We start from the raw sequence: 17195 nt of genomic DNA, 5'->3' as shown, positions 1-17195 counted from the left end.
CCACTTGGCTCAGCGCAACCTCAACTGGACTGGCTCCCAGCTAGCTGACTCAGCGGAGCCGTTGAAAGCGCGTCTCGCGACTCCGGCGAAGTGTGGTGACAGCTGCCTGGCTGTCCGCTTGAGGGTATTCTCCCCCTCGTATACATCTTGCCACGCACTCGCTGAGTACAGGGCTCTTGCGTGCAACACAGGCTCAACCGGAGAGTAATCTGCGGGTACACCTCCGTCCATGTGCCAGTGCAGCCCGGCAGGTACGTACTGCTGGTGAAGTATAAGCTTACGTATGATGAATATAAACGAAGACGAATCTGTGGTCAGTGCCTGACAATTACTACCCCTAGCAGTCAGGAAAGGCAGCACTGCCGTGCAACAACCGTAGACTCTAATGGCAATCCCCTCCAAGTTGTGGTTTTCCATTCAGCATCCCTGCATGCGGCTGTGCCAGCGCCGGAGACTGCACGCACATTTGCTGTGCGGCTAGTTTGCGTTCTTCCCTGGGCTTTCACTCTCCAGCGCTCTGCTTCCTCCGTACCTTTTTCTTTGCGCCGTGGCGACGCCTGTGCCTGAGTGAGGTCCTCGACGACTTTTGCGTATGATTTCTGTTATTACAAGGCATGTTCGCACTCTGCGACTGTACGCGATTACCTCGTCGTCGTGGCTGCAGAGATTCGTTGCCTGGGCGACAGGCTGCCGGCCGGAATACGTTGATCCGCAAACCGCTGCGAGGAGCGCAGGAAGAGAAGGTACGGTCCGAGCTTGCAGTGCATTCGGGCTTTAACTGGTTGGGCCGCCCTGCCGCGTCCTAGCCTCCTGCTCGGTAATGCCCGTGATCCACAGAGGACTGCCCTGACCCCGTAGCATACACTGGTCCACGTGGGCCACAACTCCCCCCCCCACGGAGAAACTATGCATACGCCTGTGCGGCCCGCTCGTTGTTCAAGATTCAGCCAATTGAATTCAAAAGAGTTGGCGTGCCGGCGTGTGTTCAATACTAGTATACATGCTCCTGTAACCCGACTGTCTGCGTGATTGTACCCGTGGCGGGGGGAGTCGTTAGCAGTTGTTAGCTAATCAGCGTGACAATTCTCGGCTCGAGCTACGCGAAGTCATCATCCTATTGGATTTGCGGAATGCCGCTTTGCCTGCAGTTGTTCGGACAGAGTATGTAGGGAAGGTGAAAGTCTGCTTCAACATTCTCTTCAAGGACATTCAACAACTGCAGTACTCTCTCTGATATTCCCGTGTTACAGCAAACTCGGCGTACTGCTGTGGCTTCTCCGTCATTAGCCTGCAGACCACGCCCGGCTTGGTAGCCCCACTAGACTAAGGTCTATCGCTACGCTCAGGTGTGTGCCTTGTGCGGAAGCGGCTCTGAGGCCCGGCTTGGTAGCCCCACAATGAGCTTGCGCGGCTTGAACCGGACGCATTAATGCTCAGCCTGTCTTGCCCCGGAAGCACCGACTTTCCGGGCGCTACTCAATTTACCCGTGTGGTTTGACCGGTTTCAAGAGCTTCGATACGGATGCGATGCAAAGCGGGGGGACGGCTAGCTGCTGCCTCACCAGGCGCCATGAAACTAGCCTCACCAGATTGCTGCGCTGCTAACTTGCCTCGTTTCAGAGAACTTGCCAACCAGGGTGTGATCGAAGCGGGAATGGGGGTAGCATCGTGTGCAGTAGCAGCTTGATACTCGACTTAAAGTCGCACGCTTTGCTCACTTACTACTCACGGCCTCCAGGTAGCTACCGCTTGCACTGCGAGACGCAGCACTCGCCGTGCCAATCCCTACCGTTACTAAAAGTGAGGCGCTCGTTGTCTCAGCTGTTCCCAGTTCTCTAAACTGGACTCATCGGACGGCCAAGGTGGTCAGCAAGGAAACTGAACCACCGTAGAAGCAACGCCTAGGAACGTGTAAACGTTTATACCTGGGGTGAAGTATCTTTCCCGTGCACGTGCCAGGAGTTGCTCGCCCTCCGAACAGTGGACTCAAAGCTTGACCGCTTCAGTGCACTCACCTGCTGGGTCGGGCGTCAAAGAGGCTGCCGCGGTGTTGCCTTTCGTGCAGGAACAATCCTGGCCACCCGTAAGGTGACGCCGGGCACCTGGCCAGAGCGTGGATGATCTCTGCATTACTTGACGTACGTTAAGTTACCTAGTGGGCTGTTCCCAATGAAAGGGCGATACCGAAGCCCCTGAAACACACCAGCCATTTTCGTGCCTTCGGGCGGAAAATCCATTCGCCTCCTTACACTTCACTTCGTTTGCCGGCCCACCGGCAGCAAAGCTTCAAAGAGAAACGGTACACGATGAAGATTTCTGTCGCCACCGCCGTTGCCTCGGCCCCACACAAAACACCATTTCAAGATCTGGTCGGTCTGTCTTTCGCCTATGAATGAACAGCGCTAGGCTTGGAGGCACTAAACACGGGAGGCTCTCACTAAAGGACTCTCATCCGTGACTGTAGCGCATTCAGGAGCAAAAAAATGCACTTCCTGGGCTCTGCAAGGTCGCGTCCGCTTGCGGACCATCTGGCTGCCCAGAACCGCATTTCAATTATAAGATACCAGCCGCGAAAATGCAGCACATGCGGCAGAGCAGTAGACAGCTCACCGCTGCACTGGCCGCCAGAAGAAAACAGCTCGAACTGCACTGCTGGTGTCCGCTGCATCTTGTCGCTGTGCCCGATTGGCTTCGAACGCGCGTTTACAACAGGAGCCCGAGGTGTCTACCCCCACCGACGTGATCCCCCTCCTGTAGTTCAGAGTTGGGGTTTGCCATCGGCCTGGCCGGTGGCGAGGCGTGCTCACGAGGGCCTGTTTTTGACAGGATCAAACAATGCTTAAGGGAGTGATTCCCCTGCAGGATAACCGGCTCCCGCTGGTTTAAACACACTGATTGGAAAAGAACTTCAGAAATACCTTATTGCCAGCGACTCCGACTTGTCCTTCGGTCAGACATAGGTTCTGTGCCTGACCGCCACCCGCCGCCTACCGTTGCGTCGGCGGTGGTGCACCTACGTCTAGACTGCGTCTCCCTCCGCGACTTCCTACTCCTCTTCCCCTTCCTCCTCCATCTACTCCTCTTCCTCTGCCCCCTCCGCCAGAACTTGCTGCGGTACTTCCACCTCTCTTCTTTGGCGCCCAGACTCTGTTTGGGATTGGCCCTTTGCTTTGTCCGCCAAAGTGGTGCCCCACCGCGGACGCCACTGAGGTCTCAATCTCTTTCGCAGTACTGCGGGCAGCCTCCTTACTTTGTACCACACTAGTGTTCTTCCTGTGAGTACTCGCATTTCCCAATTCGTTCCCTTCGGTAACCCTTACGCCAGTCCCCTGCTGCGTCCCAGGTGCTGTCTGCCCACTGGAGCCAGACACCGTCTCCCTCTTTTCCTCCTTGTTCGGCTGATGCTGTTGCTGACGTCTCCTAAAGTTTTTTTTCTCAACGGCCCCCGCCTCGGGTAAGGAGAGACCATAAGCAGCTGCAACGCCAGGAGGGAAGCTCACGGCGTGTCCGTACATGGCAGTTCCAGAAGTGCTACAACCTGATGGGATTGTCACGCCCTGCGAGGTTCCATTCGAAATCTGGCGCCCGGTGACACCCTGCAGTGGTGGAGGCGAAAGAGGTGTTGGAAAACCCATAGGCCAAAAAGGGTAAATGGGGTAAACCGGGTATGGGTAGAAGTTATTCCCTGCACCGCTAGTAGACATTGCGGGGTTTCCACCTACAACCACGTGGCCTCCTGTTGGAGCAGACATGCTGCACTGCTGGGGGGTGCTGCCACCGCTGTTAGGAAGTGATTCCGCATCGATTGCGCGAGCCAGCGGCGTAAACGGACATGCTCCCCTAGGGCTACTTCTACCATTGCTCTTCGAAGACAACGCACTCGCGGGCCGCTGACCTGGGGGCAACACAAAGTTACTAGGAGGTCCCGGTAGGCCTGCTGCCGAGATGGCAGCGAGAAAGCTTAGGGGGTTATTCAGCGCCACCTGCTGTGGAGGAGCAGCAGCGGACACTTTGGCGGAGCCCCTCGAAGACTGCGGTCTTCCAGTCTTCGCGCTGTTCTGTCGCTGCGCCTTCGATCGCGGAAGTGGCTTGTCCTTTCGCGGCTCCGCGTCCCCCGCCAATCCTGTGTTAGTGCGATTCGTGTCTGGAGCCACACTACGACCAACGGGCCGCCTCGGAGATCGCTTCCGCTGTTGACTACAGACCTGATGAGATGCTGGGTCGGCCACTACCGCGGCCTGTTGCTGGCGCGCACGGCGTCGCTGTGCTTTCTTTGCCTCCCCGTCTTCCTGAAAAAATGGAAGTGTATAAAAGTAAAAGGTGACACACGGGTTCTGTCTCTCGCCGTGGCATAGCGGGGTGCACAGTTCAGACTGCCTCAGTCTCGTGGCGGGACCGTCGCGGATCCAGTAATTAGTACTCTCACTGATCTTACAAAGCCTCACCCGCTGGACGGCCCCCAGTCCTGTGCCACACTTGATGGACTGACTGTCCCTCCGAAACTCCACTCACCATGTCAATGTATATAAGGTCTTCACGACTGATCTCGCCGTGCCTGGCCATTTCTCGCAGTAGCGTGAAGAAAACTCCACCTGGCGTCTTCGGCCTGCTTCCATCCGCCACCAGCATGCCGCCTGAATAGCACAGCGTTTGGGGAAGGAGACCGAAGCTGACGACTTCTGCCTCCTGTTGCAACCGTGCATCGTGATTGACGGAGGCTCGCGCACTGCCCAGAAGATTTCACGACGGGCTCGGTACGACGTCACAACGGGCAACAGCACAAGACCCGGCTTCTGCCAACGAATCGTAGCTCCAAAGACACTCCCGTTGCACAGCTGGAATGCCGCCAACTCCGAAACATGACGTCTTAGTGAGTCTTGAACTAGCACAGACGAGCCTATATACTTCTACACGAGCCTGCTCAGCGGACAAAGCTGCAAAGGTGTTCTGGTTGATCCGCGTGGACAAGCTTAGGGGGAACAGGACTATCGCCTTCACGGGAAGTACTACTCTGCCACAGAAAAGCCTGGAACGTGGCGCATTGTGTTAACCGCCTTGTCCGGCAGAAAGAAAGGCTCATGGAAATGTGAAGACGCAGTCGAACTTCAAGTCCAGCCCCTTTCCTCACCCATGCCTTGGATCATCATCGTTTTCTGGTATGCCTTCAAACAAACAACGGTGCCTAAGCGATTGACGGTTCTTTCCAGCTTGCTTTTCTTGACCTCCTGAACACAGGTAGGACAAGGTGCGAATTTCCGGTGGTCTCCATAAAGAAACAGAAACACGCAATACCTCGGAAGGCTGGGAGGGAAACAACCATGCCTTCACCTCAAGAAAAATCTTGTTCACAGAAGCGCCTATGCGGACTGTGGTCATGCAGGGCATCCAGGCAGTTCGGTCAGCACAAGACGAAACATGTCTCCGAAGATGACGCAGATCGCCTGGGCAACCGTCAGCAACCGGGAACCACACAGGTGGTGTCTGAACTAAGGGTACCACCGACAGTGTAAGAAATGTAGTGCTAAACAGCAAAGTCGTCGAGGCCCATATATAGCGTAGTGGACTGCGAACAATACATCAAAGTTCTTATGTGACGGGACAGTTCTGCCACCGCGAAAACCCTGCTGTACGCCGTCCCCCCCCCCTCGTCGGTGCACCTGTCGCTGATCATAGCGGGCCCGCAAACACTCTGTACTGGCAAAAACAAGGGGTTGCGCTTTCGCACAGGTACCCGGAGGAAGAGAAAAAAAGGACAACTCCTCACGTACTTGCATGCCTGTCGCCAATACTTCCGTGATCGTCTGATTGAGGAGGAGAATGTCCGGGTCGACAGCCGCTTCTGCTTGGCCTTCGGGCTCGCCCAACGCCGACTCCAGTTGCTCTTTGTACGACCTCAGCAGCAAGTACTGACAAAACACCCCGATACCAATCTCCCGAAGATACCACCAACGCTTATCACGATGCACGCTTGACATTGTGACACCAAGTACAAAATGAGTAAGAGTATGTCTGATGTCCAAGACAGCGTCAGTCCGGAGGTATCATCCGCAATGTTCCGCAGGGAAGAAGAGCCGCGCCTCTGCACCCATACCAAGAGAAACGGAGACTTACCCCGTGGTCGGTACTGGAAACAATCAACAACACGCCAACGACACATCACGAGGGCCCCCCGACAAGCCAGCTAAAAAAAAAAATGATGGGCGCTAAAAAAGCAGCTACAAAGCGAGAGAAAACGAAGAGGAAAAACTCACCATCGCATTCTGGCCATGCAGTTTTGCAAGCTGCGCTGGGGTTATGTCCCACTTGTCCTTGGTCCGCAGGAGTGCCAGAGCTGTAAAGTCATCGCCTCCTTCTAAAATGCACTGTGCATTCTGTAACTGCCCTTTCATAGCTGCCGCGTGCAGGGCACTCCGCCCATTGATATCAACCAGGTCTAGACGCGCTCCTGCGAACGAACGCACCGTCGCCGTACACATCCGACCAAGTAAGTGCTTCCACCGGGACATCCGCTTACCCACTGATGGAGTAGTTACACACGTCCACTCAAAAAAGCACCTCAGACGAAGCAGATATCGAACGGGACCCGCACACAGAGGGGGAAACCCCCGTGAAGCGCCTCGGAGTCCCCCCCCCCCTCACTGCAACAAAGTTTCTAATTGCCGGAGAAACCACAATCTTAGCATTCGCTCAAACCCTCCTGTCCTGAAGACAGAAAGCTGGGATACTTTGCCTGCTTCGCCCTCGTGTGCTGCACCTCCTGGTCAGGAAGCTACGGTGGGGAGAGAAAACTGAGAGTGCCTGACACGTATCCGACCGCTTGTCTCCGCCGGCAGGACTTCTAGGCCATACACCCGCACTGGAATGGGGTAAGCTGCAGACATTCTGGGCGCCGCTCAGACGTCGAAGAGCGAAACCTGCCAGAAGGGAGACCCTGGAGGAGCTGGCGGACTAGCAGGACAGAAAAAAAGCTTGATTCCGACATTTTCCGGAAGCTTCTTTTGCTCTGCTACCTCCTAACAGCGCTTGGACATGTCTCAATTCATTCGCCGCGCTTTGTGGCAGCTACGTTTGCAATACCGGCCCCGCCGTGAGAAGACGGGGAATAAGTCTGAAGAGATCCTCTCACGGCCGCCTGTACGGATGCTGACTGCTTACGTACCCCGACTGACAAGCCACTTCACGTACTGCCAGTTGTCCCTGCACGCCGCGTAGTGCAGTGGAGGTCGCCGGTCGCTGTCCAGGTCGTTCACTGAGAAGTCCAAACGCGAAAGCGCAGAACGTCGCTACTGCGTACTAGACATTCCGAGGCGACACCCAGACAATGCCGGCAACTCCTCACCTTGGCAAACCTTCCTCACTTGCTCCCGGGACAGGCCAATCATGCGCAGGATCTGGACATAAGTGTGTGCGCATACAAATGTACATGGACGCGCGCACACCAGGCCACGGTCACAATGACCAACACGCAGTAAGGAAGGGAAGAAAAAAAAGAAAAGGGCATCAGTTCTCCGTCACAGGCAAGGACTTCGGGAAAAACGCCGAAGTCCTTCTAGGACCAGAACCGAGACAGGCGATGGATTGCATGATGAGACGCAATTACGTGATGAAAGAGAGACACTCATGCCTGCGTGCAACGACCAGGCAAAATCCAGATGCGTGCACTCGCGTATCTGTACACGTAGAAATATGCACTCATACCACCTCTCTTCCCTTCAACTTCCTTGCAGGAGTGGGCTCAGCAGGCCCAACGGAAAATGCACCAACGGAATCAATCTTTACTACTTACCAGTAGCTCCATGCTCTAGCAGTAATCTTGTTATCTCAGCACTACCCTTGATCGCCGCGAAGTGAATTGCTGCACTCCATGTCTGCAACGGCTGAGTCCCTTCACTCCCGCGAGTCTTCATCTCTGTCGGTACCCCTGCTTCTCTCGTATCCGCACCGTCAGGGCGGCGATCTTCCGTCATTGCCGACTCCGGCCTCTGGTGGCTCGTGTTCCTCCCTTCCTCCTCCCCTCGTCCAGCAGCCGAGGCATCCCATACTTCGTTGTTTTCCGCAGCCGTCGGAAGAACTGGAGCCGTCCCCCTATGCACTGAGTTTGTTCGGTTTCCACTCCGACACGGAGCGCATCTGTGGCAAAGCGTCATGCCGACCTTCGCTCCTCGTTCAAGGAGGAGGCGTACACACGCCACGTGCGTTTTCGTGACAGCGATAAGCAAAGGCGTCCACGATTTCCTATCCCGTCTGTTGATTTGCCTGTCAGCGCCAGCGGAGAGCAGCAGGCGGACTATGGGCTCCAGTCCTGTGGCTGCGCCGTAATGCAGAGCCGTCCGCCCTACACGATCTGCGAAGCACACGTCGCCCCCTCGCTGTACACATTTTTCAATAATATCCACGCGTCCAAGAAATGCCGCCCTCAACAGCGCTGTGTTGATATCTGGACCCGAGAGACCTGGAGGCGCTCGGACAGCCGAGGCTGCGCCTGACTCATTCCCCGTCACTGGCTGGGGTGGTGAGGAGGCACAACACGAGCCGGAGGAAAGAGACTGAGGATAGGCGGAGGGCGGGGGGTCCACGAGCGGGGCAGAGGTGGAAGTGCTTTGTACAGTGTTCGACGTCTCCTGCTTATCATCACCTTCCGAGGGACACACCTTCCGAATGTCAATGGGCTCTGACGCCGGACAACTTGGTTTGTCCACAGCAGACAACGACGGAGAGAACACATATTGAGAAGGGAATGGGGCCGAGCCGACAACAGACACGGGATGTCCACATTCGGGGGGAGCCGAGCCTGCGAAGGGGAAAGAAAGCGGAATCCCAGCGGCTGGACGTGACAACACGAGACGAGGCAACTTTTCCCACTCGATAACAAGGCCATACACGATCCATATCATCAAAAGCCCTCCGCTCATGTAAGCATCTTAGAGTGTGCAAATGAGTGGGAAATTGCGTAGATTGGCCAAAAGTTACAGGGGTCCTCGCACCCCTGATGAGAAACTGAATCATCTGCTGCATCTGCAACAGATGTCTCGTACACGATATTGGCGTCCGTCGCTTTCGAGCGAAGCTACGCCGGCAGAGAATACAAAAGAGAACCGAGACGCAGCAGGTGCTTGAGACCTTCAAACGCACGTCAGGCTTCAGCTGTGCAAGCTGCAGCTCCCAGACGCTCCGGGATCCAGAAGCACAGTTTTCCATAGTGTGCAGCGACGGTTTATATGACGGTCCGAAAAAAAAGTCTACAAAAAGTCGACGAAGCAGCTAGAACTCATCTGCCCGCCTGGGTTCCCATCTTGTTACACGACTCTGTAACCTTGCAGTATGCTAGGCCTGGGCGAACAAAGACTAAGACAAACCAAACAAAAAAGCACCTCCACAGCCGCTTCCGCGTGTCAGCTGTGTCACGACGTGCTACCACCTAGATTGTACCATGTGCTGTACAGAGAAACAAGCGCCTTGGCTGCAGCGCCGAAGAACAAATGTACGGTTGCACACCGGTAAACTTCCTACTCGTTTGAACCCCGCAGCACCCCAGCACATGCACCCGTCCCTCACCTGTCCGTTCTCCACCATCTCTCTGCTTGTGTCGCCACTGTTTCCGTTCTGTCCGGCTGCTGCACCGACCCCGGTGGTCTCTCGCCTCGGTGCCGTCCTGCGTTTCTGATTCTTCCATGCCTGCACTCGTCCTTTCCGAAGGCCATTGCCCGGCAGCCACGGCTGTTGTGGTCCACGAGCTTTTTCCGTCTTGGCCTCGCTCCTGCTTAACTTGAAGCATCACCGGTCCCCCCGGCGACAGTCCCTCTGCCGCGCATCCATCTCCAGTACGCGAAGGAACACTTTCACTGGGAATCTTTTCCGTTACCTCTGCGGCGTGTCCACTTTTGAGCTGTGCGTTGATGCACTGAGAAATGAACGAGTAGATTTCATAGTTCAATGGTGTGTGAAAATCAACGGGGAATGTCAGATCGGCATCACCAGCAGTGTCCTCGGACAGCCGGTACCCCTTCAAAAGCAAGGCCTGCGCAAGCTCTGCATCTGACTCCTCTGGAGATTTGAACGTAGGCTGCAGACCATCTCCTCCGAAAGTACCCTCCAGTGCGCCGACAAGTGATGGAGAAGCCGCAGCTGCCGCGGCGAGGGCAGCCACGACCGCTGCGGGCGTGTTGCTAGGAGGGAGGCATGGCGTACCGGTAGATGCATGTAGATCGTCACTATCCCCCGCACCAACAGGTTCCATTGATTCACCTGTTTGGAGCCTCTGCGATACCCCGTCGGGCTCCGCGGGGGTAGACTGAAACGGCTGAACCGAGGCCACTTTGCCAGAGACTATCGGCGTCCCAGGCTGGGGGGGGGGGACTGCATGACACGAAGAGGAAGTGGACGGAAGCAGGACATGGGGAGACATCGCTCACAAGATGAAACTGCAGACAGACGGACACGAAGAACCCAGCACACATCGAAGTCTGCACTTACGAAGGGTGACACGGAGGTGTCGCCGCAGCCGGGGTTTGAGAACGGAGAAGACACACGCACACGGAGACAGGTAACATAGATCGATGATCTGCGGCGTAGTATCAAGGATGATCCTTCTCTTTCGACGGTTCTGGGACACGGGTCGGGATGGTCAGGTAACGTACAAGGACATTCCCTGCCTTTTTGTTAGCTGACGACGAAGCCCCTGCTCCTCCAGTCGGGGAAGGAGGCTAGATAGGACAGCCAAGTAAAATAGAAAGAGGCGGGTGCACTATTAAAACAGGGGCATCTGGAGCCGTTCCCCGGAAGCTCATCACCCCGAGGCGCAGGCGGGCTTTGACGAACAGGAAACTCCCGCCAGTGAGTGTCGGCACAAGACAGGCACGCAGGAGAGACTTGCTGCACACTGTTGATGCACGAGTAGCGCTCCAAGAAAGACGGGCGAAAGGGGTCCCGCTTCCCACTTTCAACTGCAAAGGGGAAACTAAAAGCAGACATGCAAGGGTAGAAAAGGAGTGGAGACTTGGAAGGCACGGGAGGGCCGGATCTGTCGCGAACCAGTCCGTATCTTTCGCTACGGAAGAAGATGTTTAGGCTCCTGAGGGAATGACAGGGCAGAGCTCGGAAGACCTAACTAGTTCAACATCGTCGCAGTAGTACGAGGCGCAGACTTCAGGAAAGAAGAAACGACCCCGACGGGGTGCCTCGGCTTGGGAGGAGGGTTGTTGTGTCACGGGTGACTCACTGAGTGGACGTTCGCGGGGGGGTTGCAAATGCATGCGTGAGGCTGGTCTACTCTGTCTGAGGAGGCCAGCGGCGCTCCTAGCCCGAGTACAAGTTCGCCTGACCGGAAGACTAGACTAAAGAGCAGCGGCGGCGGGCTCACAGCAGCAAGCGAGATACAGTGCAATAGCACTTCTTCCGAGAGAAGTGGGACAGAACTGGCGGACAGCCTGCAGGGGACCCGGAGAGGGGGAAGGTCGGCAGGAGACTGCCGTTCTATGACGGGCACGACCGAGAGGGTCTCAAAGTCTTTTCCAGATGCCTTCGAGCGACAGCAAACACGAGCGATGTCTTCATAAACTTGTTCGCAGACTCGAAGTATTTTCAGTCCGCGGCAGTCTCCTGGAGGTCACCGGGGCCAGCGCGGGACTCGGCAGTTGCCGTATAGATGCAGTGAGTGTGCGAACAATCACTCGCTAGCAGATAGAACCGGCAAGACGGACGGGAGACTCTCGGAATCTCAATTGTGGTGACGTTTTCCTGAAAAGGCCCATAACACGCTTCCGCGCCTTGGTGGGCCCGGGAAGCGACCTGTCACCTGTTGGACTGGATCGAGAAACCAGTGGAACTTCTTTTACTCCTTGCCGTCCCACGGAAGGTGTTCTATTTTCCGCTGGAGTCCCTGCAGGAGCTCCCCGGCCCTCCCAAGTGCCCAGTCCGCATACCCGTAACCAGGATTTTTCGGAGACGGCTGCGCTTGACTCGATCTAAAAAAGCTACCACGGCTGTTCTGTAGCTTGTTCTGACCGACTGCTACCGATTCCCTAGCTTTGGGCACTGATGGCATGCGAGCGCGTTTCTCAGAATTCTACTTTCTGTGGCCCCCCTCGTTGCGGGCGAGGGTCTGTTCGCACGGGGTAGACGGTGTCTGTCCGAAACGCCCTTCTCTCGAGCGCACCCTGCTGACGTTTCTGCGTGATAGGTCCAGTGCCTCGTTGCTGGATTGCCTTATACCGGACTGGTGGGCCCGAGATCGTTGCATGATGCGGTGCGGGGACCACGTTTGCAATAGCACGTCCTCACAGCTGCTACTCGAGTTCTTCCGACGTCCAGGTGCCACCACGCCCGTTCAGGGTAGGGAAAGCTCTCCGTCCTACCGTAGCGTACAGCTTCGGTAGTGAATTCTGCTCGCTAAAGAAGGGAAGTTCGGCCAAGAGCTGCGCCGTGCCCCAGGACCCAGAGAGCTCCGGCGCGAGTGTCTCTAGGCCGTCAGAATACAGGGACCGCGCCAGCACAGTCAACTATTGATTTCACGAGCTACTGACTGCAACGGGAAGATTTTATGTAAAAGGAGGCCGCACGGTTCCAGAGCCGGCGGCCCTTCTGCTTGTCCGTCTGCTACTAGGCCGCAGCTCAGACAGGCCCACTTCAGTTTCCTTTTGGAATCTGATTATGTCTGCCCGAGCATCCCTGGGACGGGGTTCTGCAGCAACTCACAGAGTCCCTTTAACAGGCGGTGCGTTACTGTCGCTCTTATTGTGCTCAAGGAGGACGCCGGCTCTGTGACTACAAACCGACGCTTAGACACGATGATCAGGCCAGGAACAGCGCTTCGTTGGCACAAATCCGGGGGTTCGGCCCCCGGCTTCCCTTCGTTGCTCCCAGGGCCATGGGAGCAAAGACAGTGTTCTCGGCAGTTACCGAGACTGCAGGAGTTTCTCAACAAGCGAGACTATCTTGGAGCCATTACGCTCCTTCGTTTCGAAAAGAAACAAGGCGTCACACGCCAGAACGCGGGGCTATGGCTAGCGTACTGCTACTTCCACGCTGGGCTATATCCCCAAGCCATCACTTGCATCGATAGGCTCCTTGGGAACACGGGGACAAAGGCAGCCAGTGAGACGCAAACTGGCGAAGAACTCCACGAAACATGCTCCCCGGCGGCTTCAGAGGACCGAACGTTTCGGTCCGGTCGTTCTTCTGTAGAAAATGTGGACAACTGTGCAGTCTCGGGGGGACAGAAAAGAACACCGGAAAGCGATACGTCACCAAGAGGGCAGGAGGAGGACGATGACTTCGGAGCTGACGATGGCGTCTGTGACCCTGATGCAAGAAGCACACTGCACCTGTACAAAGGGATTTGTTTGTACGCCATGTATATGTTCAAAAGGGCGAAGCAAGAGGCGTTGCTGTCACGGGAGAGCAAACTAAGAAGACGCCTTCTCGTCTGCATTGCATATCAGGAGAATGATGAAGATCTCGATGAAATGCTAGACGAACTAGATTCTGACAACCTCCGCGATCAAATGGTCGTTGCGGCGATAGCGTACATGCGAGGGCGGACAGGAGAGGCCTGTGACATATACAGGCGTCTTCTTACCTTCCATCCTGAATACCAAGCACTCAAGATCTACATTGCCATGTGCCTCTTCAAGGAGGACATGTGTGAGATGGCTCGGGGTCTGGTGAAGGTAAGGAGAACTAAGCTATATCGTACCGCGGCCGACGCTCTCCGGACATGCAACGGGAAGATACCCGTACAGCGCGCTACCACCGAGAGTGGGTGTGCAGTACGATGAGGTCATGAGCTAATCCCATGCGCACTACTCTCAGATGGTGATAGTTAGAGGTACGATCCGAAGCAATAATCAATGCCACCTGTCCAGACGACTGCCGATGAATTTTGAGCCCCCACTAGAGCCGGACCCCAACCGCAACTGACTGCATGGTCCAACTGCTTACTTTCCCAGTAACACTTTGAGCAGTCCCTTCGTTGTCTTACCTCAGTCTGCTTCATTCGAAAGGGCTCGCCAGCTCGGCATGCAAAGCTCGAGACCAAGGTTCTGTGTAGAGACAGGTGCGCCGTCTGGGCCCTGCTGGGACTGCTGCTTTTCCGTGATTAGTTAAGTATAACCCAAGGAACGTTACGCTGTGCGACATTCAACAAGCAGACCTAAGAGTGTCCCCCCGGCCCGATGTGCTACGCCCGCTTCGCCAGCTGAAAACGTACTCAGTCTCTTCCGTTTGTATCTTTGGGCTTTCGCATCGCGTGCGACCCGGCGTCTCGTAGGAATACCAGGCGACGCACAGCAGCTCTCTCGTTGCCTCGAACATCCTGGCCTGCTGCCTGTATGCCGAAGGTGCTGGAGCCAGTGCCATGAGAATTTATCACCTATTGGGGGAAGAAGCTCGGAGAGAAGAAACCTTTTTCATCGAGCACAACGATCTCCTTCGCCACAACGCTGCCGTATTTCAAAAAGGAGAAAAGGGCCTCTCAGTGTGGGGTTCCCTTGCGAAACTTCTTCCTGAAGCGAGATTGAACTTAGCCTTAATCCATCTGCAGCACGGAAACTACACCGCCGCGTTAGACCTAATGCGGGACTTCGACCCCACGTCGCTAACGTGAGTAGCTGCCATGCGTGTGCTTGAGTTGCCCGGCTGTCCGCATAGGAGACAACCTTCTATTGCTATCTGTTTGAGTCAACACTGCGGGCGCTATATTTTAGAAAGCCAAACTGGTCCCAGATGGCGAGCTTTGGAGGGCTGCCTCGGAGAGCTTTCATGAGAGTGAACTTCGGTTCCACGTTGTTGGCATATTCTGTCTCGTCCCCGCCAGGTAGTCTGCGCACAAAGCGGAAAACTCCAATACGTCAGGCCCGCAGGTGCTCAAGCCGAACCTCCGCTCAATTTCTGCTCTGACTCCTCGATCTCTACGCAGAGTTCGCTCTTCAGGTTGCAGGCCGCACACCCTACAACCCTGGCCGCTTTAAGAATCTACGCCATTTGCTCTTCCCCGGTGTAAAGGTTCGACATACACGCTCCTTTTGACATGAAGATTCTTTCCAGCAATTGTCGTTTTCCGTTTCCCTCTTCCCTGTGCCCGCGATGTGCTGCAGAGAGTTCATAACGAGAGCATCTGCATTTATGGCCGCTGGTCAAGTGAACCATTCACTCCACCACCTCAATGAGGCGGAGAAGCTGTTCGGAACAGTCGGTTCGGCTGACCCGGGCACAGACCTGGTTGTCCGTAAGGTGTTTTGTTGAGACCGACCACACTGCAGACAGACGACTACCGGAGGGGGTGGTGCTCAAGGCGTGCGGGTCACTAACGAAGTTGTCTCACACTGCTTCTTTAGCAGAGGATGCGTGAGACGCGTGACACGACGAATACCTTCCCTGGGGGATGTGCTCAAGAGAATTTGGGGGCCTCCTTCGCCGAGGTGTTGACTGTTTCACGTGAATCAGACCTGACTAGACGGTGATGCGACGGTCGGATCGATTTTTGCACCGCGGTCTTGAAAAAGAGAGACAGAACGCAGACGGCATTCCAAAGAGTGAGACCTCATTGTGTTGACCGGCTCGCCTGGTCCGTTCCTGCCCCCTTCTACGCTGACCATCTCAACATGGTGTGCCCCTTGCGCACAGCTGCTGTCACGGGGGTAGTTTAATGACTTCTTGCAGCTTCGCCAGCTTGCCCTTTCGGTGATACCTTCAGGTTCCGAGGGCATGTTCTACAACTGCTTCCTGCGCCGCGATTACGGTGCCGCAGTCGCCTATGCTGACAAACTAGAACCATTCTGCGGTAGCGAGCCTTCCTTTCAGTGGAATAAGGCGCTCGCGCTTGCAGAGTGTGGCCACTACAGCGAAGCAAAAAGAGCGATGCAGAAAATCGATGACCCAGAGTACGGGGCCTCTACACGTCAGCAGTAACACTTTTTTTAAGGTGGAAGAAAAGCTACAAATGATGGATCGAAGAGAATTCTAGCTCCCGAAAAGGTGCCATCCCTCTCGTGCACACTGCGAGGAGAGTCTGTTTACTCCGGGATAGCACTCGCAGCTAGGTTATTCGTTCTTGCCACGACTCTAGAACGGCGGCACTTTTCTCAAAGCCCTTTTAAAGGGGTGATGACTCAGCGGTGGGTTGCCTTGTGAGTTCTTCCTGCAGTTTTCTCACACGTGCACTAGTCGCGCCATGCTCCGGTTTCGAAGATCACGCGAAACCGGTAGTTCCTACAGCCTTGTGTACCATGAGTGCCCATGTCCTTTCCAGGTATATGAAGGACCCGAATTTCCTTCGGTGGCTATGTCGCGTGTGCGTGGCCACCGGCGACTCCGCAGAGGCTCTGCGTCTTTGCGTTCAACAGGATGGAAGCACGCGGACTCAGCTGCTTAAGGACGTCGCTGAGGACTGCTACTCCATCGGTGATTTTTACTTCGCGCTCAAGGTACGCGAGTGCCGACTCTATCTCTCTATAGCTTAAGTATGCACTTGGGTCAGCTCGCCCAGTGGGCTGGCATGGGCACCCTTCGCAGGAACGCGACTTCTCTCGAAAGCAGAACTGCCGTGCTTTTTCATCTGGCCCGCGGGAACTCAGCAAACGACCCCGGCGAAAGAGGGCAGAAAAAGTGGCTGCTGCTGGTGCACCGCGTAACTTTCAACAACAAGCCCACAAGCGATCACGTGGTCTGCAGACCTCATACTATAGAAAAACCATAAGCAGTTGGATACAGTAGAAGAAATGCTTTGCTTCACAGGCATTCGCTGTTCTTGACAAGGCACAAGAAAACCCTCTACTGTGGCCAGCGCTCCGCGGGTCCGCTGCAGGCTTTCTCCTGAAGCTGGACTCCGGTGCCGAAGACATCTCAAGATCAACCGAAGTGATTTCTTTGTTGAGAGAGTGCTCAGCCCCGAAAGTTGCGAAGATTGCTCTCGCGCTAAAAAGGCGGGGGCGTGAACACGGGGTCCCTGTTCAGTGAGCAGACGGACCAGCCGCCCATATGAGCTTTGCATATACTTTCTGTCCCCCAACACCGCGGAATGAATCTGGTTAGAATCGCACGATGCCTCTTGTCCTGTTCGAGACCGCTTCGCGAGAAGCTGTTTTTGTCCAGAGAGATTTGTGCTTCAAACAGAGTGTGTGCGCTGGCAGTATCAGCAGCTGCATTTTGCGTTGTCAATACTACAACACTGATACGGTGCACGTGGAGCTGGCTGCAAA

The 17195-nt window shown here is 55.5% G+C and overlaps 3 protein-coding genes across 3 annotated transcripts in view; 2 read left to right on the top strand and 1 right to left on the bottom strand.

The window, feature by feature from the left end:
- Positions 1-1463, top strand: part of CSUI_000579 (b9-c2 domain-containing protein) — a 3246-nt gene extending 1783 nt beyond the window's left edge. Inside the window, exons 4-6 of the mRNA XM_068060813.1 lie at positions 192-251; positions 665-743; positions 1161-1463. Coding sequence (XP_067927223.1) covers positions 192-251; positions 665-743; positions 1161-1234 — 213 coding nt within the window. The 3' untranslated portion in view covers positions 1235-1463. The remainder of the gene's footprint in view (positions 1-191; positions 252-664; positions 744-1160) is intronic.
- A 657-nt stretch (positions 1464-2120) lies between these two features.
- Positions 2121-11203, bottom strand: CSUI_000578 (ankyrin repeat-containing protein). The gene is made up of 8 exons (XM_068060812.1): positions 9556-11203; positions 7787-8791; positions 7160-7249; positions 6252-6445; positions 5769-5906; positions 5129-5225; positions 4513-4634; positions 2121-4289 (listed from the first exon to the last, which is right to left on the bottom strand). The coding sequence occupies exons 1-8, from the start codon at positions 10403-10405 to the stop codon at positions 2988-2990; spliced, it is 3798 nt and encodes a 1265-aa protein (XP_067927222.1). The 5' UTR covers positions 10406-11203; the 3' UTR covers positions 2121-2987.
- A 1582-nt stretch (positions 11204-12785) lies between these two features.
- CSUI_000577 (tetratricopeptide repeat protein 26) lies at positions 12786-16953 on the top strand (the record flags this gene model as incomplete). Its single annotated transcript, XM_068060811.1, has 6 exons — positions 12786-13667; positions 14267-14598; positions 15093-15223; positions 15692-15902; positions 16142-16421; positions 16732-16953. 6 exons carry the CDS (start codon positions 12786-12788, stop codon positions 16951-16953), a joined length of 2058 nt encoding a protein of 685 aa, XP_067927221.1.
- Between the last annotated feature and the right edge of the window lie 242 nt (positions 16954-17195).

The sequence above is a fragment of the Cystoisospora suis genome (genome assembly GCF_002600585.1).
Source record: "Cystoisospora suis strain Wien I chromosome Unknown contig_218, whole genome shotgun sequence".
NCBI classification, from domain to species: domain Eukaryota; phylum Apicomplexa; class Conoidasida; order Eucoccidiorida; family Sarcocystidae; genus Cystoisospora; species Cystoisospora suis.
The sequence above is the reverse complement of the archived record's forward strand: the minus strand, read 5'-3'. Positions and strand labels throughout refer to the sequence as shown.